A 26141-nucleotide genomic window follows, 5' to 3' on the forward strand; every position below is an offset into this window, starting at 1 on the left:
TACAGCTATACTTTAGTCAAAACAGTTGTAGATACAGGGAAAGTGAAGTATTGGCTAGGCACTCAGTCCTGAGGTTAGTCTGTGTTGATGGTTTGGAAGGAGGAGATGAGTTTTCCAATCCATATTGATTATGGACGAAGCGAAAGGTCCAATTACAGAGGGAGTGCAGAAACCAAAATCTTGAGAATTGAATTAGGTTTCGAGGGGGCGGTGGTGCTGAATGGATATTGTCCGTGCTGCAATGAAAGTTGTGGATATTGAATTCAGTGGCAAAGGCAGTCTTTATGAAAATTGTTCTGGCTTGAATTGTATTATGCTGTCTGACTAGTGAGAGATTGGGAACAGGGAGGAATACAGTGAGCTCTATTATGTCCTTGCAAATCCATCACTGAAGCTGAGTGTTCAGATGCTGGATGTAAGATGGTATGTTGGCTGTCATTGAAACCAGAATTTAAGAACAGGAGCGAGGATGCCTCGCTGCAGTTGTACAGTGTCTTGGTGTGAGATTATTTGGAGTTCTGAGCACAATTTTAATCTCCTTATCTGGAGAAGATTGTCATGTCATTGAGTTCATTTGACTGATTGTCGGGGTGGCACGGCTGATACATGAACAGGCATTAGATTACCCAAGTCTGTACTCAGGAGAGTTCAGAAAAATGAGAAGCAATCTATGAAATTCGAACAGTATAGAATAGATGCAGGGAGAATATTGCCAGTAGCTGGGAGTTCCAGTACCCAAGATCCAGAGAAATGACTTTATCTAGAGGGTAATAAAGATGTAGAATTGTTGACCATGGAAGGGAGTGGAGGCCACATATACTGGCCCTGTAAAGCGATTGTGCTAAGTGCCAAGATAACATACCGCCTCAATCTTCTGAGATGAAAATTGAAAAGATTTACATCCCTTGTGTCTCCTCATCCAATCATTAAATTTATGACCATTTATCCTCCTCGTGTGAGAAGTGAAGATAAAGGGAATTGACAATAGACAATAGACAGTAGGTGCAGGAGTAGGCCATTCGGCCCTTCTAGCCAGCACCGCCATTCACTGTGATCATGGCTGATCATACACAATCAGTACCCCGTTCCTGCCCTCTCCCCATATCCCTTGTCAGCCACGGCTGCCCCTTACTCCCCTTAGGATCTTTCTTCCTCTTTGGTAAAGAATTGCTAAAGAAGGGAGGGACTGGAGAGGTTAGGGTTGTTTTCCCTGGAGAAGAAAAGGCTGCAGAATTATCTTTAGAAAATCACGAGGGCTGTGGATAAGACTATGAATAGTCAGTCTTTTTCCCAGGGTAGGGGAGTCTAAAACTAGAGGGTGTAGATTTAATGTGAGAGGGGAATGATTTAGAAGGGACTTGAGCAAGTTTTTCATATTGAGGATGCTTGGTGGTGAACTGCCAGTGGAAATGGTAGAGGCGGGTACACTGGCAAAGTTTAAAAGACATTAGAACATGTACGTAGATTGGAAAGGTTTAGAGGGATATGGGACAAATGCAGGCTAATGGGACTAGGTAGGCACCTTGGTCAGTGTCGATGACATGGACTGAAAAGCCAGTGAGATACAATTCTATGACTGCAGACTCAACGGTTAGAGGAAAGGCTTCTGATCATCCGTTGTGTCAGTGCTTCTCTCCACCTTCTCCAGCTGGTGAAGAGGACAGGCAGTCCACCATCTTTGTAGCACCTGTAATGGAGTTTAGAGGTATTACTGAAGTCCTACAAAAGGTTTAGAATCTTTTCGCTTATTATTATCAACACTTACTGGTTTATTACCGTTTAAAATACCCTCTTTACATATTCTGCTGCAAATGAAATAATTCCATTGTTTACTTGTCTGTTTATTCAAGGTTTTCTGTATCCGCTTACCAGATTCTGTATTTTTCTCACAGCTTTCATTCCCACCAAGAATACGAGGGAAATAGCAGTAGGTTTTGAGTTATTATTTATATAATACAGATTTATAACCGTAATCGACTATCTTAAGTAAATTTTCCTGAGGTTTCAGCTGATACCATGGCTTTGAAGCACGATAAGGGTGATGGAAATGTTCCAATGAAATCCACTGAATTCTTCGAGAAAGTAAGTCGCTCTTTTTCTTTGTGCTAAAGAACATGTTGCTGTTTTCCAGCATTACATGTCATGTCATCAAATATTTCATATGAGCAAGAATTACAAAAGGGCTAAAGTGGGAAAATCTGTGACTGTTGGAATTGAGTTTGGGGAAGAAAGTTTGATATTTTACTAATGGATAGAGACTAGGTGCTGTGGAGATGATGAGTGTATGTATGTAACTCTACATATAAAAATCATAAGGACCATTAGCATTTATCACAAGGCAATTAGAAGATGGAGGAGGGGAAGTGGTGCTTCAGTTATAGAAAGTCAAAGTGAAATTATTATCAAAGGCTGTACATGTTACCATGTACTACTGTGAGGTTTATTTCCAGAATTTTAAGTAACTTTGTTATCAAAGTACATACACCATATACAACCCTGAGGTTCATTTTTATAATAGAATGATAATCATAATAGAATAAATGAATGACTGCACCAACTGGGCGTTCAACAGCCAAAAAACTGTACAGATACAAAAGGAAATAATAAATAAATAAATAAATAATGAGGACGTGAGATGAAGAGTCTTTGAAAGTGAGTCCATAGGTTGTGGGAATGTTTCAGTGGTGGGGCGAGTGAAGTTACCCCTTTGGTTCAAGAGCCTGAACCAAAAGCCCTTCCTGAATCTGGTGGTGAGAGTCCTGAGGCTTCTGTGCCACCTTCCTGATGGCAGCAACGAGAAGAGAGCTTGACCTGGGTGGTGGGGGCCTCTGATGATGGATGCTGCTTACCTGTGACAACACACTCCGTGTAGATGTGCTCAGTGGTGGGGAGGGCTTTACTCATGATGAGCTGGGCCAGATCCACTACTTTTTGAGGGTTTTCCATTCAAGGGCATTGGTGTTCCCATATCAGGCTGTGATACAGCCAGTCAGTATACTCTCCACTACACATCTATAAAAGTTTGTCAAAGTTTTAGATGTCAAATCTTGGCAAACTCTTAAATACGTAAGTAGAGGTACTGCTGTGCTTTTTTCCATAATTGCACAGATAATTGCCTTGAAGGAAATATTAGCTTCAAAAGACGTACAGGATAGTGTACAAAGGTTTGACAGTTAAATACTGATGACAAGTTACACAGAGCTGTTTTTCATTTCTTTCCGTTTAACTGCTAACCTCACTAGAATTTCAAAATGCTTTCCTTCTTACTAACCAACATGACGTATGTTGGGAGATGAAGTTACAAGTACTATCCCATTTTGAATTTGAACATAACATAAGAACATAAGAGATAGGAGCAGGAGCAGGAGTAGGCCAATCGGCCCCTCAAGCCTGCTCCGCCATTCAACAAGATCATGGCTGATCCAATCTTAACTCTAGTTTTCACCGAATCCCACAAGGCAACAGTGCCAACCAACAGGGCACCATGCCGCCCATTTTATTTTATTATTCATCCCGCCCAAACCCATGTGATCAGCCGGGGGGGGGGGGAAACCGAGTTGCCAATTGAGGAGAAAAAATCTGGAAAATTCCTCTCCGACCCATCCAGGCTATCGAAAACTGGTCCAGGAGATCACATGGCTGATCTAAACTTAGCCTCATGTCCACTTACCTGCTCGCTCACCGTATCCCCTAATGCCATTTTTATCCAGGAAAATGTCTATCTCCGTTTTGAATTTATTGAGTGTAGTAGCTTCCATAGCACTCTGGGGCAGTAAATTCCACAGCCCCACTACCCTCTGAGTGAAGAAATTTCTCCGCATCTCAGTCCTGGAACGGCATCCCCTTATTTTAAGATTATGCCCCCTAGTCCTAGTTTCACCCATCATTGGGAACATTCTCCCCGCATCCACCCGATCAAGCCCCTTCACAATCTTATATGTTTCAATAAGATTGCCTCTCATTCTTCGGAACTCCAATGAGTAGAGTCCCAGTCTACTCAACCTCTCATCATACATCAACCCACCCATCCCCGGAATTAACCTAGTGAACCTTCTCTGTACTGCCTCCAGAGCCAGTATGTCCTTTCTTAAATATGGACACCAGAACTGCACACAGTACTCCAGGTGTGGTCTCACCAATACCCGGTACAACTGCAGTAAGACCTCCCTGTTCTTATACTCCATCCCCCTAGTAATAAAAGCCAGCATTCCATTGGCCTTCTTGACCACCTGCTGCACTTGCATACTAACTTTTTGTGTTTCCTGCACCAGGACCCCCAGATCCCTTTGCACAGAAGCACTTTCCAGTTTCTCTTCATTTAGATAATAACTTGCTCTATTACTTTTCCTGCCAAAGTGCAAGACCTCACATTTGTCAGTATTATATTTCATCTGCCAAATGTTTGCCCAATCATTCAGCCTATCTATGACCCCTGCAGGGTTTCAGTGTCCTCCGCACTCATTACACTCCGTCCCATCTTTGTGTCATCAGCAAACCTCGATACGTTGCACTTAGTCCCTTTCTCCAAATCATTAATATAGATTGTAAAGAGTTGGGGTCCCAACACTGACCCCTGCGGAACACCACTAGTCACCAACTGCCAGTCTGAGAATAAACCATTTATCCCAACTCTCTGTTTTCTGTTAGAAAGCCAATCCTCCACCCATGCCAGAATATTATCCCCAATCCCATGATTTTTTACTTTAAGTAATAATCTTTAGTGTGGCACCTTGTCAAATGCCTTTTGGAAGTCCAAATACTCCACATCCACTGGTTTCCCTTTATCTACCCTATATGTTATGTCCTCAAAGAACTCCAACAAATTTGTCAAACATGACTTCCCTTTTGTAAAGCCATGCTGACTTTGTCCTATTAAGCTATGTTTATCCAAATGCCCTGTTACTGTTTCCTTAATTATCGATTCCAACATTTTGCCAACCACAGATGTTAGGCTAACTGGCCTATAATTCCCAGCCTTCTGTCTATTGCCCTTTTTAAATAAAGGAGTTACATTAGCATTTTTCCAATCTGCCGGGACCATTGCCGAGTCCAGCGAGTTTTGAAAAATTATCACTAATGCATCCACAATCCCGGCCGCCACTTCCCTTAAGACCCTAGGATGCAAGCCATCCGGTCCAGGGGATTTATCCACCTTCAGTCCCATTAATTTATCAAGTACCATTTCCTTGGTGATTTGAATCGTAGTTAGCTTCTCTCCCCCTAGAGCCCCCGTTTATCCAGTGTTGGGATATTTTGAGTGTCCTCTACCGTAAAAACTGATACAAAATATTTGTTCAGCATTTCCGCCATCTCCATGTCCCCTACCATTAATTTCCCGGTCTCATCTTCTAGGGGACCAACATTTACTTTAGCCACCCTTTTTCTTTTTATGTAACTATAAAAACTCTTACTATCTGCTTTTATGTTTTTCGCCAATTTACTTTCATAATCTATCTTCCCCTTCTTAATCAATCTTTTTGTTATTTGCTGCTGATCTTTAAAAGCTTCTCGATCTTCAATCTTCTCACTAGATTTAGCTACCTTATATAACTTTCTTTTTAGTCGTATACTTTGCTTTATTTCTTTACTTAGCCACGGATAACTATTTTTTCTTTTACACCCTTTTTTCTTCAGTGGAATATATTTTTCTTGATAGTTGTAAAATAACTCCTTAAATATACACCACTGATCAAGTACCGATCTACCCTTTAATCTATTTTCCCAATCCATCTTAAGCAATTCCGCTCTCATACCATCATAGTCCCCTTTATTTAAGCTCAGTACGCTTGTTTGAGATCCAACCCTCTCATCCTCTAATTGAATATGGAATTCGACCATGTTATGGTCACTCATTCCAAGGGGATCCTTTACTAGGACATTTTTTATTAGTCCTGTCTCATTACACAGGACCAGATCTAAGACTGCTTGCCCCCTTGTCGGCTCAGTAACGTTCAAGGAACCCATCCCGAATACACTCAATAAACTCTTCTTCAAGGCTGCCGTGTCCGACTTGATTAGTCCAGTCAATATGAAAGTTAAAATCCCCCATAATTATAGCTGTTCCCTTATTACAAGCCCCAACTATTTCCTGATTTATGCTCCGACCAACTGAGTTACAGCTGTTTGGAGGCCTATAGACTACTCCCACCACTGCTTTTTTCCCTTTACTATTTCTTATTTCTACCCAAATTGTTTTGTTATCCTGATCCTTTGAGCCAATATCATTTCGCTTTATTGCAGTGATTTCTTGCTTTATTAACATAGCCACCCCACCTCCTTTTCCTTCTTGCCTGTCTCTCCTAATTGTCGAATACCCTTGTATGTTTAATTCCCAGTCCTGGTCACCCTGCAGCCATGTTTCCGTAATTGCCACAATATCATGACCATACCATATCATAATCATAACCATTTGGATCAAAGGATAACACATTTGATTTGAGGTGTTCTTTCTATGTAAGTATTGATCATGCCAATTTGGGAGATAGTATTTTGTCAGGTTTTTTTCCACATGGCTCAAGTATTGTAGTTCAGTAGCAGCCTTCACTGAGGCTTTCTCAAGGAGCTGAAATAATTGGGATGAAGCTGTTCGGAAATGTCCTTTAATATTTTAAAACGATTCTTTACATCGTTTTTGAAGGGACTCCTCAAAGGTACCAGAGTGCGCACAAGGAAAGCATAACACATCCCCTTAACAAAGGACATTTTCTAATCTTGTAATACTACAAATAAACTGTTGATCTTTAAAGACTAAAGCTCTCTTCTTTTCCTCAGGTGAATTACAGAGGTGTGTTGTCCTCTGGAGGGGTCAGTCTCCTCTTGGGGAACACTCGACCATTCGTAGGCCGATGTTGCTACGTCTGTGCACCCCAAAGCTGGGTAATGGAAATGTATATGCTCACAGGATACTGCAGTTCATTCTAGCGATCGCATTTTGAGCTCATTGGTCTTCAGTAGATTGTGTGGCACAGAGAGATTTAAGATGGGTGTGCTTAGTGCTGGAGGGTGGTTGGTGAATTAGGGTTGTGACTAGCAGGGTGAGAGCAGATAGTGAGCTGGGGTTCATGGTATTGGCTAGAACAACTAATTCTGACCAATATCAAAGATAATGAAATGCCCTTAATAAAAGTTGCACTATTAGAAACATAGAAAACCTACAGCACAATACAGGCCTTTGGCCCACAGAGCTGTGCGGAACATGTCCTTACCTTAGGCTTACCCATAGCCCTCTATTTTTCTAAGCTCCATGTATCTGTCCAGGAGCCTCTTAAAAGACCCTATCGTTTCCGCCTCCACCACCGCCACTGGCAGTCCATTCCACGCACTCACCACTCTCTGTGTAAAAATAAACTTACCACTGACATCTTCTCTGTACCTACTTCCAAGCACCTTAAAACTATGCCCCCTCATGCTAGCCATTTCAGCCCTGGGGAAAAGCCTCTGACTATCCACACGATCAATGCCTCTCATTATCTTGTACACCTCTATCAGGTCATCTCTCATCCTCTGTTACTTACTATTGATGAAGTAAGTTTCTAGAATATGGTAGAATATTTAACTTTGAATTCAGCATTCTAGTTTCATTGTTGCATTCTGGATTTTGCCCTTAAAGGCTTTTTCTAATTTTAATTTCTGCCTTATTCCCTCTAGCTTCCTGCTGTGGCATTTACATGGTTTTCATATAGGAGCATCTAGCTCTTGCAGCTTTTCCTTCATATCCTATAGTAAAGTTCTCTTATTATTTCAGGGCATGCTGTTCCATAATTACTTAACCTTGTTGGGATTTCGAAATGCTATCCTTGTCACTGAGAAAGAAACACGGTATGTTGATAAATGATGTCACAGACAATTTGCTGTTTTTGACTTTAGCAGCGATAAAAGCAGTGACATATGGAACAAAAGGAAAATGGGTGAGAAATTTAGTTTTGAAGGTGCCACGTCACCGAGCTTCTATTGATATCTGTGTGGCTTGCAGTGTGTCTCTCATGAAATTTACCCAGGGTCAGTTCCAGGATTAGACTGTGAAAATCATGGTTACGCGACATATGTAGTTCTCACATATGTATAACGCTGGCATTGTATAACATGAGAGGTCCATCTTCATTGCACAAATAGACTGCTCTAATACGAGGCATCCTCTCCATAGTGCTAAGCTCTAGGATGGTGATAAATGTTGTTGCTGATGTCCAAAAATATAATGCAACTCCTCTGTGTTCGGGGAATTCTTTTGGTAGGTTAGTATAATTTCATTTCAATAATAGACTACATGAGCTACTGCTGAGTAACTGGGCAGTGAAGCTAGTGTTGGTAATTAAAACTTGTTTTTGACATTTTACTGGTGCTTATTTTACATTCACATTTTACTGTGAATTGGACGCATGTGGCACTTTGTCAATGTGCTATAGATTTCTTAACTTGGTGCACGATGGGAAAGAGTAGTGACCAAATAATACTGTTCTCTGTAAAATGAAGGATTGTGTAGAGTGGACGACACAACTTTGCTATCTTGCGATGGTGAATCAAACAGAATGAATTGGAATCTTTAGCTCGAGGTATTTGTATCCTAATACTAACCATGCCAATATTGTTAGTTACATTTTACATTATTGCATGATTCTCTGTGTGTTTTCACCCGAAGTTGTACACCAGGCTCTTCCTTCCCACATATCTTACACTAAGCTGAAGATGGATAGGAATTATAGGGAGAGAGCAGGGAAGCAGTCCTCTCAGCTGTCAGGACCCACCCGACCATCAACTGCCCATGTTGTATTAATCCAATTTTATTTTAAAAATCCTCCATGTTCTCTTTGCCCCCCCCCCCCCCGATTCTACCCATGTTACACTAATCATACATTGATCCCAATTTTTCAAAAGTTTCCTCCATATTCACCGTAGCTCTCCCCCTACCCTCAGAACCTGCCCATTTTACACTAATCCTAATTAGTCTTTTATTTTCCCCACATTCTCCTCAACCCTTCCCTCCAGGTTCCCGCCTATATTCACCTTTATACTTGGGGGAAGGGGGGTAATTTATTGTGGCCAGTTAACCTACTAACTCACGGGCCTCTGGCACGTCAGACGGACTAGGAGCGAGTGGAGATATCCCACACAGACAGACACCCGAGGTCAGATTGGACGCCAGTCTCTGCAGCTCTCTCGGCTGCCCGCCGTGGCACTGTGAATTGAATTTACTTAACTCTTGCATCCGTCCCACGACGTGAGGGGGTAAAAACCTTTGCATTATGACTCTGTCACAATGTGCAGGCATGTGAATTTATGAAAGAAGCTGTCCCGTAGCCTGTTGGTCCTGGCTTTAATGCTGTGGTACCGTTTGCCAGACGGAAGCAGCTGAAGCAGTTTATGGTCGGGGTACCTGGTGTCCCCGATGATCTTCCAGGCCTCCTTTATACACCTGCTGCTGTTAATGCGCACATCCACAGATGCGCAGGGCTGTCTGTACCACTATCCAGGTTGCTGCAGTTCCCATACCAGGCAGTGATAGAGCCAGTCAGGATGCTCTCAATGGTGCCCCTGTAGAAGGGCTTGAGGATTTGGGTGCTCATGCTGAACTTCTATAGTCGCCTGAGGTGGAAGAGATGCTGTTGTGCTTTTCTTGCCACACAGCTGGTGTATGTAGGTCTTCGGTGATGTGTATACTGAGGAACTTGAAGCTACTCAGCCTCCCAACTGCAGACCCATTGATGGGGCAAACCCGTCTCCGTTCCTCCTGTAATCCACGATCAGCTCTTTTGTTCTTTGGTCATTGAGTGATGCTATAAAATAGTGTTTCTGCAGGTACCGAGGTTGGCTAGCTCGTCGTCTCTGCCATATCCTGTTTGTTGCAGAGTGTACGGTTCATCCAGATGCACCTCTTCTGGAACACAAAATTAACAGTGCCAGGTGAGAGCTAATGGTACACAGAATATTGATCTATGATCTAGTGTGTCAGATCTGCATCTTGAATCTGATAAATACAGTAAAGCAAAGTAAAGCGGGGTTTAAGGGTTGGCACAACATTGTGGGCTGAAGGGCCTGTACTGTGCTGTACTTATTCTATGTTCTGTGTTCATACTTTTTGTCCAGAATGCAGGAGGCTCTGAAGAATGTATCTGACACGCCTGTATCTGATCAGAAATTACCTTGCAATGTGAAGAAAGTGACCACAATCTTGCATCAAATCCACGCTACGATCTCGCCCCTGGTACTCAGGTATGGTAGGAGTTTTTGACGATATATTGTCTGTGTACCATTTGATGAAATGGCATGGTACACTGCTGCTCGAAACATGCCTGAGATTATGTGTTCCTCGCTGTGCTCGCATTTGGACCCACGTGAACCAGAGTGAAAGTGGAGACTCAAAAAAAAAAATCGAGATATGGTTTGTCATCGAATCATCCAGCACAGGAGCAGACTCTGCAACAACCGTGTCTATTGTATATCGATTCTTTTCTGTACCAACCCCACGTACCAGCACACGGCCTTCTGTGCATCGGTAATTCAAGTGCTTGTCCAGATACTGAAATATTGTGCGGGTAACTGTCTCCGTCACCCACTCACGGAGTGTGTTCTGCATTCCAACAACCGTCTGAATACAAGTGCTTTTCCTTAGAACTCCTCTCAGTATTGTATCTTGTAACCTAAACTTTTTGAGTTTTGGGTACTTTGGCTATGGGAACGGTTTTTTTTAATGTTCTAGATCAATTTTAGAGATTTCTTTTGAGTCCTCAGCTTTCTTTGCTTTAAAGGGAAAAAACTCATTCCATGTAGGTAGGCCTCCGTTAGTCTTGATCGACCATGGATTTGCACCTTGGAAAGTTTCCAGGGCGCAAGCCTGGGCAAGGTTTTTTTTTTATGGAAGACCGGGAGTTGCCCAAGCTGCAATTCTCCCCTCTCCACACCACCGATGTTGTCCAAGGGAAGGGCATTAGGACCCATACAGCTTGGCACCGATGTCATCGCAGAGCAATGTGTGGTTAAGTGCCTTGCTCAAGGACACACATGCAAGCCTCAGCCAAGGCTCAAACTAGTGACCTTCAGATGACTAGACGAGCGCCTCAATCACTTGGCCAAGAATCATTCCATGTAAGCTCTACTCTTGACAACTCTCCATCCTGGGCAATGTTCAGGTGAATATACTCTTCTGCATCTCTATTGCATGTTGTTCCTATAGTGGGTCCATCAGAATTGTATACACTACTAGAACATTTTTCCAACTAGTGCTTTATAAAGTTCTACTAAAACTTCCTTGCTCCTGTGTTCTCCCCCAGCTCAAGGACAGATGTGCAATGCGCTGCCTGCAGCTTATTTACCTCTGCTGCTGTTTGATTTTTATTTATTTAGAGAGTAGCCCTTCCAGCCCAGTGGGTCTGCACCACCCAATTAAACCCATGTGACCAATTAACCTACTAACCTGTACTTTGGAATTTGGAAGGAAACCAGAGCACCCAGAGGAAACCTATGCGGCCGTGGGGAGAACGTACAAACTTCTTACGGACAGTGGTGGAACCTGAACCTGGGTTGCTGACGCATAACACTATCTACACCACACTACAATGTCACCGTATCTATCTTTAGAGATCCCTGTTCTTGTACACCAAAATCCCTCAGCACTTTCTTGGGCCCTTCCATTTGTTGTCTAATTCCTGTCCTCATTTGTCTCCCCAAAGTGCTTCACCTCGCAATTGTGGTTCAAATTCCATTTACCATTGCTTTGCTCATGTTATTATCTGATCAATATCACCCTGTAGCTCCTGACTAACCTCACTTTCAACGAAACTTTTCAGGCCTTCTTCAAACTTTCTAATCATGCCTTCTGCGTTCATATCCGGTTTTACAATTTATAGAACAAGTAGGAAAGGTCCCAACACTGGTATCTGTGATACATCACTGGTCACAGTATCCCAGAGCCAGTGTCACCTGCACCTGCTCCCTTTTTATTGTCATGTCAACACTGGATCCAGTTTGCCTCTTGAATTTGCACCATTTGGCAATATGCGGCAGCTCATAAAACTACTAGATATGCTGTATGTCTTCTGAACTGTTATCGCTGCAATTTCCTTTAAAGCATATGTGTCAAACTCAGGGCCCGCAGTGGAATTATCTTTGGCCCGTGAGATAATATCTAATTACTATTAAAACTGGCCCCAGTAATCGAAGCGCCTATGGCGTATGATATGGCTAATGCTGAGTTTATTCAGGTACCAGGTTTTCAGGGTTTTTAGTGTTTATTCGGCAGTCTTGCTCGGCAGTCTTCTTCATAAGAAACGGAATTTGTAAAGTGAAACACTTTGTAGTTATAGCAGAGACTGAGACACATGAGAGCAGGCTGAAAAAACGGAGGCAACGAAAGCTGCGTTCGCACGCGTCCGACTGATCCGGCCCGCATGAAGCTGCATTTTGCTCAATCCGGCCCGTGACCTAAAATGAGTTTGACACCCCTGCTTTAAAGGAACGCACTTCTGAAATGTCTAAACGCCCTAGTGATTTTACGATCTCCTGAAAGGCTTGGTGAACTTGACTGTCAGGAATTCAGATATGGCAGCTGGAAGCAGATGGGTGGTGGCTCGCGCCGGGGATCGTAACCCCCCCCCCCCACCCCCACTCCCTACCCTGCTCCTTGCCATTTACGGTCATCAGAGAGCAAGGTAGTTTGCTGTGTCAGCGGAAAATAGAGGATTGCTGCGTTCTGTTGAACTGAGTCGTGGTCCCGCTATTGCGCCACAGTCCGAGGAGTCCTCAATTCACCAGAAAGGGAAGAGGCGTTGGCATCTGCTTCATTGTGGTGCTCAGACGTACTTCTCTCGTCTCACTCCTGTTCCCCCGACCTGGAGCATCTAATGGTTAAGTGTTGGCCATTCTTCTTACTGAGAGAGTTTGCCGCTGTGATCCTGACTCCAGTTTACGTACTGCCGAAGGCAGATATTAAGCAAGCACTTGATGCACTGAGTGCCCTGAGTAATCCTGCTCTGACACCTTTCACATCTTTGCTGGAGACTGCACTCAGTCTAGCTTGAAGAAATGTCTGCCCAGCTACCATCAGTACATCACCTACAGCACCAGAGGACTGCGACACCACCTTCGAGAATCCCTACCGTTCCATAGACCATATTCTGGGGATTCTGTTCACCTAGTTGTCCTCCTCCACCTGCATATAAGCAGAGAATAAAGAGCAAGGCAGGAGGGTTAAGGACATCAAAGAGGTGGCCATGGAGGATGGAGGAGTGCCTACAGGATCACTTCAAGTCAGTGAACTGGGACCATACTCAAAGACTCATTAAAGAACTGAATAAAAATGCCACAGTTGTCTTGGACGCTCACAAATGAGTGTGTGTTCTCAAAATCATTCAAAACCTTCCCCAGCCAGAGGCCTGGGGTGAACCAAGCGACCCGTCGTTTGCTGAAGGTCAGACTGGTGGCGCTCAAGACAGGCGATGCAAGAGGTCCGGGTACGGCCTCTGGAAAGCCACCTCGCATGTGAAGTGGCAATTCCGGACCAAAGGTGAATTACAGAAGGACGCTTGACACCTGTGGCAGGACTTGAATGCCATCGCCTCCGGCAAAGCATAGCCAAGCAACATAAGTAATAAGGTTTCGCTCCCAGGTGAGCTCAGTGCCCGTGACCGATAGAACATGTAGATATCTTCACAATCCCCAACAGCCCCCGATGACCCTGTGTTTCCAGTCTCTGAAGCTGACATCAGAGCATTCTTCAAGAAGGTAAACCACAGAAAGCATCTGACCCAGACGGTGTATCTGGCTGAATACTGAAGATCTGTGTTGATCAACTGGCTGAACGTCGTCAGCCACTTGACATCTTCAACCTTTCGCTTTGGCATTCTCGAGGTACCCACCTGCTTCAAGCGGGCTTGGATCGTACCGGTGTCCAAGAAGAATGTGGTAACGTGCTTCAATGACTTATCGTCCAGTAGCACTTGCATCCATTGTGATGAAGTTTTTTGAGATTGGTCATGAAGCTTATCGACTTCTGCCTGAGGAGTGACTGGATTTGCTGCAATCTGCCTACCTCCAAAACAGGTGAACAACAGTTGCCATTTCATTGGCTCTTCACTCAACTCTGGGACATCTGGAGAGTGAAGGTGCGTACATCAGGATGATCTTCATTGACTGCAGCTAGCATTCAACCCTATCATCCCCTTGAAACTAATCACCAAGTCCCAGACCTCTGTACCTCCTTGTGTAACTGAATCCTCTGTCTTGTAGACCCTAGACAGCTTGGTTTGGCAACAGCATCTCCTCCACGATCTCCATCAGCACAGGGGCACTACAGTGCTGTGAGCTTAGCCCCCTGCTCTACTCGCTTTATACCCATGACTGAGAGGCTGGGTACAGATCCAGCGCCATATTTAAGTTGGTCGAATCAAAAGTGGTGACGGATTGGCGTTGTTTGTGAAAAGCTGGGGGTGTTCTTACAGTGAAAGTGTTAGCCCTGTGTTGTTGATCTTGTAACTATAGCACATTGTATGCATGGTACAAGTCTGCATGTCATCTACATGTTTTAATTGCTGCCAGAGTAAATTGAAAGGACAATCAGTGGTCCAAACGGTCAATTTCCAAATAAACTGGAGTCCAGTTGAGACTAGAGCCATAAACTGCCACTTTATTTTGAGATTTATTTTGAGTGCTTTGCTCTTCACAGGATGACCAGCTGGGTGTTGCTGAAAGTATTTAATTGGGTTTTTGTCAATCTGCAAGTTCACCGAGGGCAAATTGAGATGCTCCGGAAAGCAAGAGAACGGGTAAGGTGTTGACTGTCTGTTAGGAAAACTGTAGAAGAATACTTTTTCTGTTTAAGGTTGAAAAGATGTGTCGCTCCTGAAAAGTGCATACGGCGCCATTTCCTTTTGCTGCATTTTCATTGCCGGCTGTTGCTTAGTTTGATTGCCTTGTAGATGTGTGCAAATAATTCATCAGTGGATTACCTGACCCTGCGGTCAGCTCCTGCAGATCCACACAGCCCTGCACTGTTAAATATTTGCAGTTAATGGAAATATTCTGGAGCAAAGTAACCCATTGGATTCATGAGACTGGTTCTTTCAAACAGAACTGATTGAAATGTCTTAGGATTGTAAATGTTAGTCCATACAATAAAGCAAATGTGCTTGTTAGCTATGGCCCTGTATGAATATTATTGCAGTGACTTTAGTGTGTGTTTTCAGATTGAGGTTAAAATGTAGCAAATGATAATGCGTGGAATTATTTGTGTAATACGATGGACTATGTTTGTATTTTTGGCAGTATGATGGTCCATTCATCTTCTTCCCTGTACGCAAATCTCGTCTGGATTACCTACTGGTTACCTTTGTCCTTTTCTGCCACAGTATCAGAGTCCCATACATTACTTGTGGGGAAGACGTCCAGCTTCCATTTTTCAGGTGATGTCACTTAAGTCCTCAAGCCATTAATAAGGAATGGGATACGTTGTACCGAAAAAAAAAAAATTAGCTCTTGGACTAGAGAATCTTGTGTATTATTGTGACATGTATGGAGGTCATGCTCCCTGTGTAATTACATGAGAATAGAGGTGTTGTTTTGTGTCCTGCCTACTGTTTTATGCTTCATTCTATATTGAATTTACTTATATTGACAAAACAAACAACTAGGAATTTCTTTGTTTGAATGTCATCCACTTGGACATATTTGTCACATGTGTATCTGTGATCTAAAAGTAATACTTATCCTCAGTTTGTTGGTGCTGGGATGAATGGGCCCTTCTAGATTCTAATTTTTTCTGCTATGCTGGTATGAAATAGTTAGCTAGTTGCTGTTTGGTTTAGATCATCCAGTCAACTAGTCAGCACAGTTGATGCTAGGGAGAAAGTTGCGTCCTGACCCCGTTTCTTCATCAGATCAAAATCTGGTCACAGTATAAACAGGAGTTAAGGTTGAAAAATTATTTGTAAAGCTGAACAAAGCTAGTCCATGCAACTAGCATAAATGCTGGACTTCTTTGGAACTTCTTTCCTCTTCCCAGGTCCTATGCAACCTACCACTCAAAGAATTATAAACCAGAGAAAATCTGCAGATGCTGTAAATCAAAGTAACACACACAAAATGCCTGAGGATCTCAGCAGGCCAGGCAGCATCTATGGAAAAGGAGTAAACAGTCGATGTTTCAGGTCTCGGCCCAAAACGTTGACTGTTTACTCTTTTCCATAGTTGCTGCCTGGCCTGCTGAGTTCCTCTGGCATTTTGTGTGTGTACCCAAAGAATTGTGTTTGCTGTGTTTCAGCAATGCAGAAGCATACTTCAACCATGTCCGGTCTTATTTCATTGTGAGCAGCCAAGGAGCGGAGGTCACGTTTTCAGAATCAGAGTCAGCTGCTCGCACGAGTCGCTTCCTTCGTGGCCCCCCCAGAAGGCGCCACATTTTTCTGGTAAATGTCGTAGGGCAATGTCCAAAGTTTGTGAATGTAGCAACAGCCCTGGGAGAACTGTGACAAAATACCTTTTGAAAGTGACCCTGTGTGGATATATGATGTTTTTTGTTTTGGTTCTTTTCAATTGGCCAGGACTCTGCTGCGGAGATTGGGAGGAATCTTCACTCCACCAGCACCACATGGAACTAAGCTAACTCCAGGGAAGAATTTGTATAAGACGGTCTTAAATTTGGTTAGTCAAAGTACTGTTTTGATTTTTGTATTGTCACACTTCATAAAGAAAAATCTGTATTGCATCTTGTATCAGAGCCAACTTTAGTTCAAGCAACACAAGATATGAACTTAGTTGGCACTTTCAATAGCTAGAAAACTAAACACTCTAAAATTCAAGTGATCAGGAAAAAGTCTCATTGTGAGAATTAAATAGCTTTGCCCTCTTTCACGCTGCCCCACCCCTTTAATATATAACGTAACTTCAGCTAGTCAATGCCATATGAACGTTTTCTACTTCAAGTGACATGGAGATTTCTTACCGGAGTACTTTCCAGCGTTTTGAATGACTTTGGTCTACAGAAAGTGTTTAATAAGTACTGTGGTTTTATAGCAGTTTCCAACCTATGAATAGTTGCCAAGAATGTTTCTATTAAGTTTGTTTCTCTGTTAGTTTTCAAAAAGAGTCGAGCCTTAGAGCTGCACAAAAAAAGTTCGGGAAGGGGTTGTAATTTGTTTAAAGAGGAGAGGAATTTGGACTTAAACAGATGAAACCTCAAGAATTTAGTTGAGATAAATTCCTCTGACGGCTTCTCAGCTTAACATGCAAACATACTTAATTAGTTCACTCACCCCCACACAGCTAACAATACAAGCACACCCTGTTAACTGTGAACACTATGCTATTGAAGTCCAGAAGCTAGACAAGCACAAACTTCCTTCCTCTAAAGTTGAAACACACATGGCACAGATGGATCTATTGACCCATTCCTGAAATGCTTTAAAAACCAGACATTACCACGTTTTCTTAGTCTTGCAACTGAGAAATACTGAACGAAATCCACAGTTGAATCAAAACCTCCGGCCAGAAATTCACCCAGACCAGCCGCGTAAATACTGTTTGCTGGGAACCCTCGGAAGGTTTGTGAACTTAAGGAAAAGGGTAATATTTTTAGCTGAGCTGCATCATCTATTCATCACTGTAATTGATACCAGTTTTGATCATTTGTGTAATTTTTTCCCCCTTGTTTGGAGTGGAGTTGAGTGGATGAGGCAAGAGTGCCAAAAATTCGAGCATATGCAAAATAAACATTAGAATCGCAGCTCCTTAGCAAATGAGGTATCGAGTCATACAACCCAGAAAAGTCACCTCAGCCCACTACACTATTGCTACCTATCCATACTATTGCTGTTTGCCAGTACCTGGTCCATAGTTGAAGTAGCCCATGCTTGCGCGCAGGTAGGCATGGGCTGATAGGTGTCAAGTAACATTCATTCCATAAATACTATCAGGGAATGACCATAAGTATAGGAGCAGAATTAGGCCATTTGGCCCATCGAGTCTGCTCTACCATTTCATCATGGATGATCTGTTTTCCTTCTCAGTCCCAGCCTCCTGCCTTCTCCCCATATCCCTTCATGCCCTAATAAATCAGGAATTTATCAGCCTCTGCCTTAAATATGCCCAATGACTTGGCCTCCACAGCCGCCTGCGGCAACCAATTCCACACATTCACCGCTCTCCGACTGGAGAAGTTCCTCCTCATTTCCGTTCTACGTCCCTCTAATCTGAGGCTGTGCCCTCAGGTCTTAGACTCCCCCCACCATAGGAAACGTGCTCTCCACATCCACTCTATCAAAGCCTTTCACCATTCAATAGGTTTCAATGAGGTCCCCCCCCCCCCCCCCCCCCCCATTCTTCTGAATTCTAGTGAGTAGAGGCTCGGAGCCATCGAACGCTAAGCCTTTGAATCCATCCTGGACTAGAGAGAGTTTAATCAACACCTTCCCCCCCCCCCCCCCCCCATCCTTGATGTTCATCTGCACTAATGCCATTGCTTAATGCCCCATCATTAAAACTTAATGGCTCGTCCTTGATGGGAAACGCAAAAGACCGGCCACGTAAGTCCTGTGTGTTCCACCCATTTAACCAACTAATCGTTCTGTACTACATAATACTATTCTCCGAGCCTCGATACTGTTTTGCCCTCCGTCAACCCATCCAGAGAGGTAGATTTCAACAATGCAGGAAATAACCTCGGCTGTGAAGAGTGGCAGGTTCCGACGCTGCAAAGCTTTGCTGACTGCAAGGCATAAGTCAGGAGCTAACGGAATGCTGTCCACACCTAGATGATTATAGCTCTATGTAGGTTCCTCTCCATACTGACATGGAAATGTGTATCTGCGCTTCCAGCATCAGCGACATCCTGGGGCTCACTAGACAGCCAACACTGGATTACTTTCACCAGCAGTTCACGAAGGTGGTTTTCACCTTTTTTTCTCAAGGTGCACTTAAGATTGGGCAGTAATTACTGGCCTTGCTGCAACCTTTGTATTCTAGCTTCTAATGAAGGGTTTCAGCCCAAAACGTCAACTGTTCATTCCTTTCCATAGAGGCCGCCTGGCCTGCTGAGCTCTGCCAGCATCTTTTATGTGTTACTGCTTTGATTATTGAACAATACTTTGTGAATATTAACCTATTTGATGGCTGGGCTGTGGGGAATTCTATCTTCTTGTCTGTGTCCAATATTGCAGTACGTTGAGAAATTGCTGAGCGAGCAGCAGAGTCTGGCGGTGTATCTGGAAGACCCAGTTCCGTCTGGCGGGCGTCCTTGTTGCACAGGATTGGAATGGCTAGCACGGGTGTTCGATGCTTTTCATAACCAGTTGATATCAGATGCTGTACTGATACCTGTGGGTGTCTCTTACGATCGTATTGTCAAGGAAAACCACTATGAACAGATGGTAAGAGTATTTCTTAGCTTCCGACTAGAATAAGTAGAGTGGTTTTTGCGTTTTATGTTATAAACCCTGCTTTCTTGCTCATCCTTGAATCCAATTTTTGGGAGAAGTGAGCTTTTGTAATCATCTAAACTGTGCATAAAGCATAGGAGTACAGTGAACAAACAGGCATTGTCTGTTTCAAACATGGTAAACCAAATTCTCCTGCTGCATATGAACCACATCCCTTTGTTCCCTGTTATTTATGTGCTGATACTAAAAACCTCAAACAAATCTGTGGCAGCTGTTGGGAGGGTTGAATTAAGTAATTTTAAAAGTTTATTTGGAAATTCTCTAACAGGCCCTTCTGGCCCAGTGAGCCCTCACTGCCCAATAACACCTAACTTACTAATGGTTCAAAGGTTAATTTATTACCAAAGTACGTGTGCGATCCGTCTTCTCCAGGTAGCCACAAAACAAAGAAAGCCATGGAAGTTGTTCAGAAAAGTGTTCAAATCCACCCTCCAGACAAAACAAAAGACAACACAACCCCCAAACCCTGCACAAAAAAATTAGCAAAACCTGCCAAGCAGCAACAAGAATGGCAACCCCTAAACTCCCTTTGCCTTGCACAAAACCCCCCAGCAGACTGCACCACAGGGCAACCCCCAAGCCCTCTCCCCTTCGCACAGAGACCTAACAAAAATGCACCGTGGCAACAAGAACATCAACCCTAACCCCCTCCCCTCATGCACAAAAACTAACAACACAGCAACAAGGGAGAGCGGGCAACAACGCAGAATATAAAAACCACAAGACTGAAAAAGACCAGGGCCCAGAATCCAATCCCTAAACGCAGATCTTCGGGAACACCCTCTGATGGCAGCAAGGAAGAGAGAGAAAGCTGCCCTCCGGAGCAGCGATGGGTCATCACGCAGACTCCTTCAGCAGCAAGAGATCCGTTCGCAGCAGCGATCAAAAAGGCAGGGATTCGGCACTGGATTCTTCCTCGCCTGGATGTTTCAATCTGCCTCGACTCTTTAATCAGCAATTTAATGGACGCCTCTGCTGGCGAAGGGGAGATGATCCCCTGGGTGAAGCCTGCCCGGTCATGGGGAGAACGTGCAAACTCCTTACAGACAGCAGCAGAATTGAACACGGGTGACTGGTACTGTAATAGCGTTACCTTAACCGCTGAGCCACTGTGCCATACCACAGCAGGGCTCGTCTGGAACTTAATTGTGACACGATTAAGCAGGATCTTGGGAGTGTAAATTGGGAGCAGATGTTCTCAAAGAAATGTACAACGGAAACGTGGAGGTTGTTTCGTGGTGCAATTGCATGGGCTGCTGGATAAGTTTGCCCCGTTTGAGGCAGGGAAGGGATGATAGGGTGAAGGAACTTTAGTTGACAAGGGGATAGATAGATAAATGGAACATTTAGTCAAGAGGAAGCATACTGAAGGTTTAGGAAACAATGATCATACAGGGCTCTAGAGAGTTACAAGGTAACTAGTGAGGAGCTTAAGAGACTTAGGAGAGCTAGAAGGGGGCATGAAAAGGCCTTGATGCATTGGATTAAGGAAAGCCCCAAGGAGTTCTATGTGTACATGAAGAACGAGGATGAATAAAGTGAAAAAAGGACCGGCCAAGGATAAAGGAAGAAAAATGCTTGGAGTCAGGGGAAATGGGGTATAGCAACACACACAAAATGCTGGTAGAACGCAGCAGGCCAGGCAGCATCTGTAGGGAGAAGCGCTGTCGACGTTTCGGGCCGAGACCCTTCGTCAGGACGAAGATGGGGGATACTTTGCTGGACCTGGATGCAAGTGAGGTCAGCGTGGAGCATGCTAATATGCTGGAACATGTTGCAGTTAAGAATGAGGCAATGTTGGAACTTTTGAAAAGTATTAATTTAGATAATATTTCTATGGATAATGTTAATGTTTCTATGGATACGATAGGATCTTTTAAGAGACTTTTGGATAGTTACATGGAGCTTAGTAAAATAGAGGGCTATAGGTAAGCCTAGTAATTTCTAAGGTAGGGACGTGTTCGGCACAACTTTGTGGGCTGAAGGGCTTGTATCGTGCTGTAGGTTTTCTATGTTTCTATAAGTCCCCGGGGGCCAGTTGGAGTATAACACGGGTTACTATGGGATGTGAGGGAAGAGATTGCTGTGCCGTTGGTGATGGTCTTGCTGTCATCACTGGCCACAGGAGTAGTGAGTGAGTGGCAAAGTGTTATTTCTTTGTTTGAGAATGATCATGGGAAATAATCCTGGGACAGCGAGCCTTACACCAGTGGTGGGCAAGCTATGGAGAGGATTCTTAAAGGCAGGGTTTACAAGCATTTGGAGAAGCACAGGGATCGTCGGCATAGCTTTGTGAGCAGCAAGTAACAAAACAAATTGAAGGTAGAGCGGTAGACATGTTGTATATGGATTTTAGTAAGGTATTCAACGAGGTTCCTATGGTAGGTTCAATGGACCACTCTACAAGAGCAACTGTGTTTCTCAGCTCGCCCGACTTTTACACTTTCCCCACACAAAAAGAAATAAACTCTTTGAGAAAAGTAATAACCAGGGAACCTAGTGAATTTCCTGCTCTTCAAACAGTCACTTAGGTCATTTTCTATTCACCCAACCAGCCATATAGTCTCACACATCTTTATCTTCATTCAATTTATAGTGCCTTTCCTCCTTAGTATTATGTTCAAGTGTTTAGTAATTTTACGTGCTCCAGTCCTGCATCAGCGAAACCAAGCTGACAGTGTGACAATGGCCAGAATCAGTTTGATCATGTCAATGCTTTAATAACTTGCTTAACCGGCCAGTGGCAACTGAGATGCACTATATTTAGTTCAAGTGTTCTTTGAAATAAAGCGAGGAACATTTGGAGTGACTTTTCTGCTTGTGGTCAGCATTCTGGCGTTTGGAAGGTATATTTTGCCTGTGGAATTTGTGTGATCATTCCCTACAACAAAACATTGATCATTTGCACTCCAGACTGACTTGAAAAATGGCCAAGGCTGAGAGGTACTCTGTAGCAATTTCCCAAGCAAAAGTTGGTTGATAATCAAAAGCATTTTCACCCTATTAGTTTAAATAAAAGCATGGAGCAAACTTACTTTTAATATGTTATGCCACTTTGTTTTGCAATTACCTTGTCAGAAACAAGATCCTTCTGGTAACTTTAACATTCTGCCTGCACAAGTTCTCATGGGTTCCTTTGCATTGTGAGACCTGGAGATGTTTGGTGTCAGTATCTTTTTAGTTTTATGTCTGCGTTTCAAGCCAAAGCCAGACCCTTTATTAAATTGCTCAGGGCTTTAAGGTGAAAATCATTCATACTCTCAAAGTAAGTGACCTAATGGTTTACAGTGACGTTTTGAAGGGAATTTGGAGCTGGAATCTCTGTGAGAGGATGGAAGAAAAAGCATGTAACTGTCAGTGAGGATGTGTGTTCTCCAACATTCAGAATCTCAACCCAGTCCGTTAACTGACATGCTGGTTCTTGGTCTGTGTACATGCAGGAGTGTCTTTAGCGGCAATTAAAACTTAAAATTTGTTGCACTGTGCAGGGTAACAGAAGGACTACAGTCTTTGCAGTAATCTGTTGGATGTTCAGATTTCTACAAAAGAGATACGGCTGCATTCGGGTGGATTTTGGACAACCATTTTCATTGAAGGTAGGGTCTAGGTTAATTCATATAACCATATAACCATATAACAATCACAGCACGGAAACAGGCCATTCCGGCCCTCCTAGTCCGTGCCGAACTCTTAATCTCACCTAGTCCCACCTACCCGCACTCAGCCCATAACCCTCCACTCCTTTCCTATCCATATACCTATCCAATTTTACCTTAAATGACACAACTGATCTGGCCTCTACTACTTCTACAGGAAGCTCATTCCACACAGCTATCACTCTCTGAGTAAAGAAATACCCCCTCGTGTTTCCCTTAAACTTTTGCCCCCTAACTCTCAAATCATGTCCTCTCGTTTGAATCTCCCCTACTCTCAATGGAAACAGCCTATTCACGTCAACTCTATCTATCCCTCTCAACATTTTAAATACCTCGATCAAATCCCCCCTCAACCTTCTACGCTCCAATGAATAGAGACCTAACTTGTTCAACCATATCTGTATGTGTTGCTCTGTGTTAAAAATGGGCTCCAAATTTTACTTTGTTTTGCTGATCATCCAGTGAAATAGACTGATTTCAGACTCGTATGCATTATGTGGTGTAGCTAAAAACAGTAACCTTCGATACTGCTGACCAATGTGTATTTGCAAAATCTATCGTAGAAGTTTTGAAATTTGCAACTTAGTCCATTGCTCTTCAGGCCAATTGAAAAGCTACAATTTAGCTTGATCCTGTTTTGAAGTTCTTGCCTGAAACCTGTAGTTCTTGTAGGTACTTTGTAAAACTGTGCAAATAATTTCTGCCCTTGCCTTCTTTCGAGCAATGGGTTCCAGACCCCTCACCTCATCATCTTCTAGGTCAGGGGTTCCCAACCTGAGGTTCACAAGTTCCTTGGTTAATGGTAGGGGACTATGGGAATCCTGCTCTGGGTGAAGAAATTGTCCTTGATTCCTCTCATTAGAAAGGAATGTGCAAGTTCAAAGGTTGATTGGTTCATTTATTTTCAAACTATGTGTGCAGTATCCAACTTGGAGATTCATCTTCTCCAGGCAGCCACAAAACTAAGAAGACTATGGAAATTGTTCAAAGAGAAACCTCAACCTGCCCTCCCCCGGAGAAAAAAATTGGATCAATGAAATGGCAAATTCGACCCCCCCCCCCCCGCACGCAGTAAAACAAATAATGCAAACAGCAAGAACATCAACTCCTCCCCCACCCCCATGCACGAAAAAAACAAATTGAGGAAAAGGCAACATTAACCCCTCCCCCCTTTGCACGCAGAAAAACAAATCATGCAAACAGCAAGAACATCAAACCACCCACACAAAAAGCGCCAAATCGTGCCTCGTGGCGACAGGAAGGAACAGAACGTGATCATCAACACCCCCCCCCCCACGTGAAAAAATATCGCAAATGGCAACAAGAACATGAAGCCTCCTCTCCACGCAGATAAGGAAATCGTGCAAATGGCAAGAACATGAAACCCCCAATCCCCTCCACGCAGAAAAATCTAGCAAATTGCACCAAATAGCAACAGGAAAGAACAGGTGAAAACACTGAATGTAGACGTAAACTGAAAGAGTCCACTCCAGTCCATAACGCTCAGAACTTTGGTAACTTTCTCCAACAGCATCGAGGGAGACGGAGAGAGACCACTCAAACGAGGCACACCAGTGAGCGCTAGGCCATCACACGCGCAGGCACCTTCCCTCAGCAGCCTATACATATTGCCTGAGATTATTGAACTTCTCTGTTAAGGGAAGTAAATATTTCACACCCTCATGATTTTGCACACAGGTATTTTGCAGCGGTTTGGTGAGCCAGCTGAGTAAATGGGCATGAGATGAGATGTAACATAATATCGAGGTGAAGTTACTTCAGTGGGCAAACAGAAAGGGAGGATATTTTATTCTTGATCACAAGTCACTGACACGTACGAGCGGGGCAAATGATAAGGAAAGCAAATGGTATGTTGGTCCCTATAATGAGTACAGGAGTAAGATGACTTCAATTGTGTAGGACTGACGAGATCACCCGTAGAGCACTGTGTTTTGGCCACCTTTTCTTCGAATAAGGACACACACCATGGAGGCCCAGCAAAGATTCACCGTATTGGTTTGGCACATGAGGAGTGATAGAGTAGATTAGGCTTGTATCTCTAGAGTTGAAACGCTTGCAAGGAGATCTCACAGACACAAAACTTTTATAACGCCAGACAGGCTGGTTGCCAGGAGTTTATTTTCCCTGTCTGAGGAATAATAATCTCAATAAGCAATAGGTCATTTGTGACTGAGATGAGGGGAAATTTCTTTATACAGAGCTTTGGCAATCCCTAACCTCTAGAGGCTTAGTCATTGGGTTCAGTCAAAGCAGGCTAACAGATTTCTAGATGTGAAGGGAATCAAACTCTTATGATAGTATAAGAAATAGTGAGCTACAGGAAGAATGGAGACAGGCTAGCCCCTATTGACATGAATGGATTTGGGATTGAGAGGGTGAACAGCTTTAAGTTCCTCGGCATAAAACATCGCCAAAGATCTCTAGTGGTCTGTACGTACCGGCTGTGTGGTGAAAAATACACAACAGCACCTCTTTCACCTCAGACAGTTGAGGAAGTTTGGGATGAGCCCCCAAATCCTAAGAACTTTCTATAGGGGCACAGTTGAGAGCAACCTGACTGGTTGCATCACTGCCTGCTGTGGGAACTGTACCTCGCTCAATTGTAGGACTCTGCAGAGACTGGTACGGACAGTGGTGTGGATGTGAACTTCCCACTGTTCAGGACATTTACAAAGACAGGTGTGTTTTAAAAAAAAAGGCCTGAAGGATCGTTAGGGTTGATGCAACCACAGACTGTTCCAGCTGCTACCATCTGGGAAATGGTACCGCTGTATAAAAGCCAGGATCAACCAGCTCCGGGACAGCTTCTTCCACCAGGCCATCAGACTGCTTAACTCATGCTAATGTAACTGTATTTCTATGTTATATTGTTGTACATACTATTTATTATAAATTACTATAAATTGCGCATTTGAATAGAGACATAACGTAAAGATTTTTACTCATGTATATGAAGGATATAAGTAATAAAGTCAATTGAATTGAATTGATGTCAATAGAAAGTCAGTGACAATGAACAATTAGAACAATCCCAAAGTATCAAATT

At 43.4% G+C, this 26141-nt stretch overlaps 1 protein-coding gene across 7 annotated transcripts in view; it reads left to right on the forward strand.

Annotated features, from left to right (window-relative positions):
• Positions 1 to 26141, forward strand: part of gpat2 (glycerol-3-phosphate acyltransferase 2, mitochondrial) — a 54011-nt gene that overhangs the window by 8244 nt on the left and 19626 nt on the right. For 4 of the 7 annotated variants that reach the window (XM_073057376.1, XM_073057411.1, XM_073057384.1 and 1 more), the window contains 10 exons: positions 1893 to 2082; positions 6772 to 6876; positions 7745 to 7818; positions 9793 to 9897; positions 10081 to 10206; positions 14654 to 14753; positions 15253 to 15389; positions 16527 to 16626; positions 19140 to 19349; positions 22907 to 23014. In XM_073057376.1, the coding sequence (XP_072913477.1) occupies positions 2017 to 2082; positions 6772 to 6876; positions 7745 to 7818; positions 9793 to 9897; positions 10081 to 10206; positions 14654 to 14753; positions 15253 to 15389; positions 16527 to 16626; positions 19140 to 19349; positions 22907 to 23014 (1131 nt within the window). In that variant the 5' untranslated portion in view covers positions 1893 to 2016. Of the gene's footprint in view, positions 1 to 591; positions 2083 to 5903; positions 6877 to 7744; positions 7819 to 9792; positions 9898 to 10080; positions 10207 to 14653; positions 14754 to 15252; positions 15390 to 16526; positions 16627 to 19139; positions 19350 to 22906; positions 23015 to 26141 lie in introns of those variants that run through there. The other 3 variants (XM_073057394.1, XM_073057419.1, XM_073057428.1) reach the window with 3 other exon arrangements.

This window comes from Hemitrygon akajei, chromosome 1 (genome assembly GCF_048418815.1).
Source record: "Hemitrygon akajei chromosome 1, sHemAka1.3, whole genome shotgun sequence".
Classification (NCBI taxonomy): Eukaryota; Metazoa; Chordata; class Chondrichthyes; order Myliobatiformes; family Dasyatidae; genus Hemitrygon; species Hemitrygon akajei.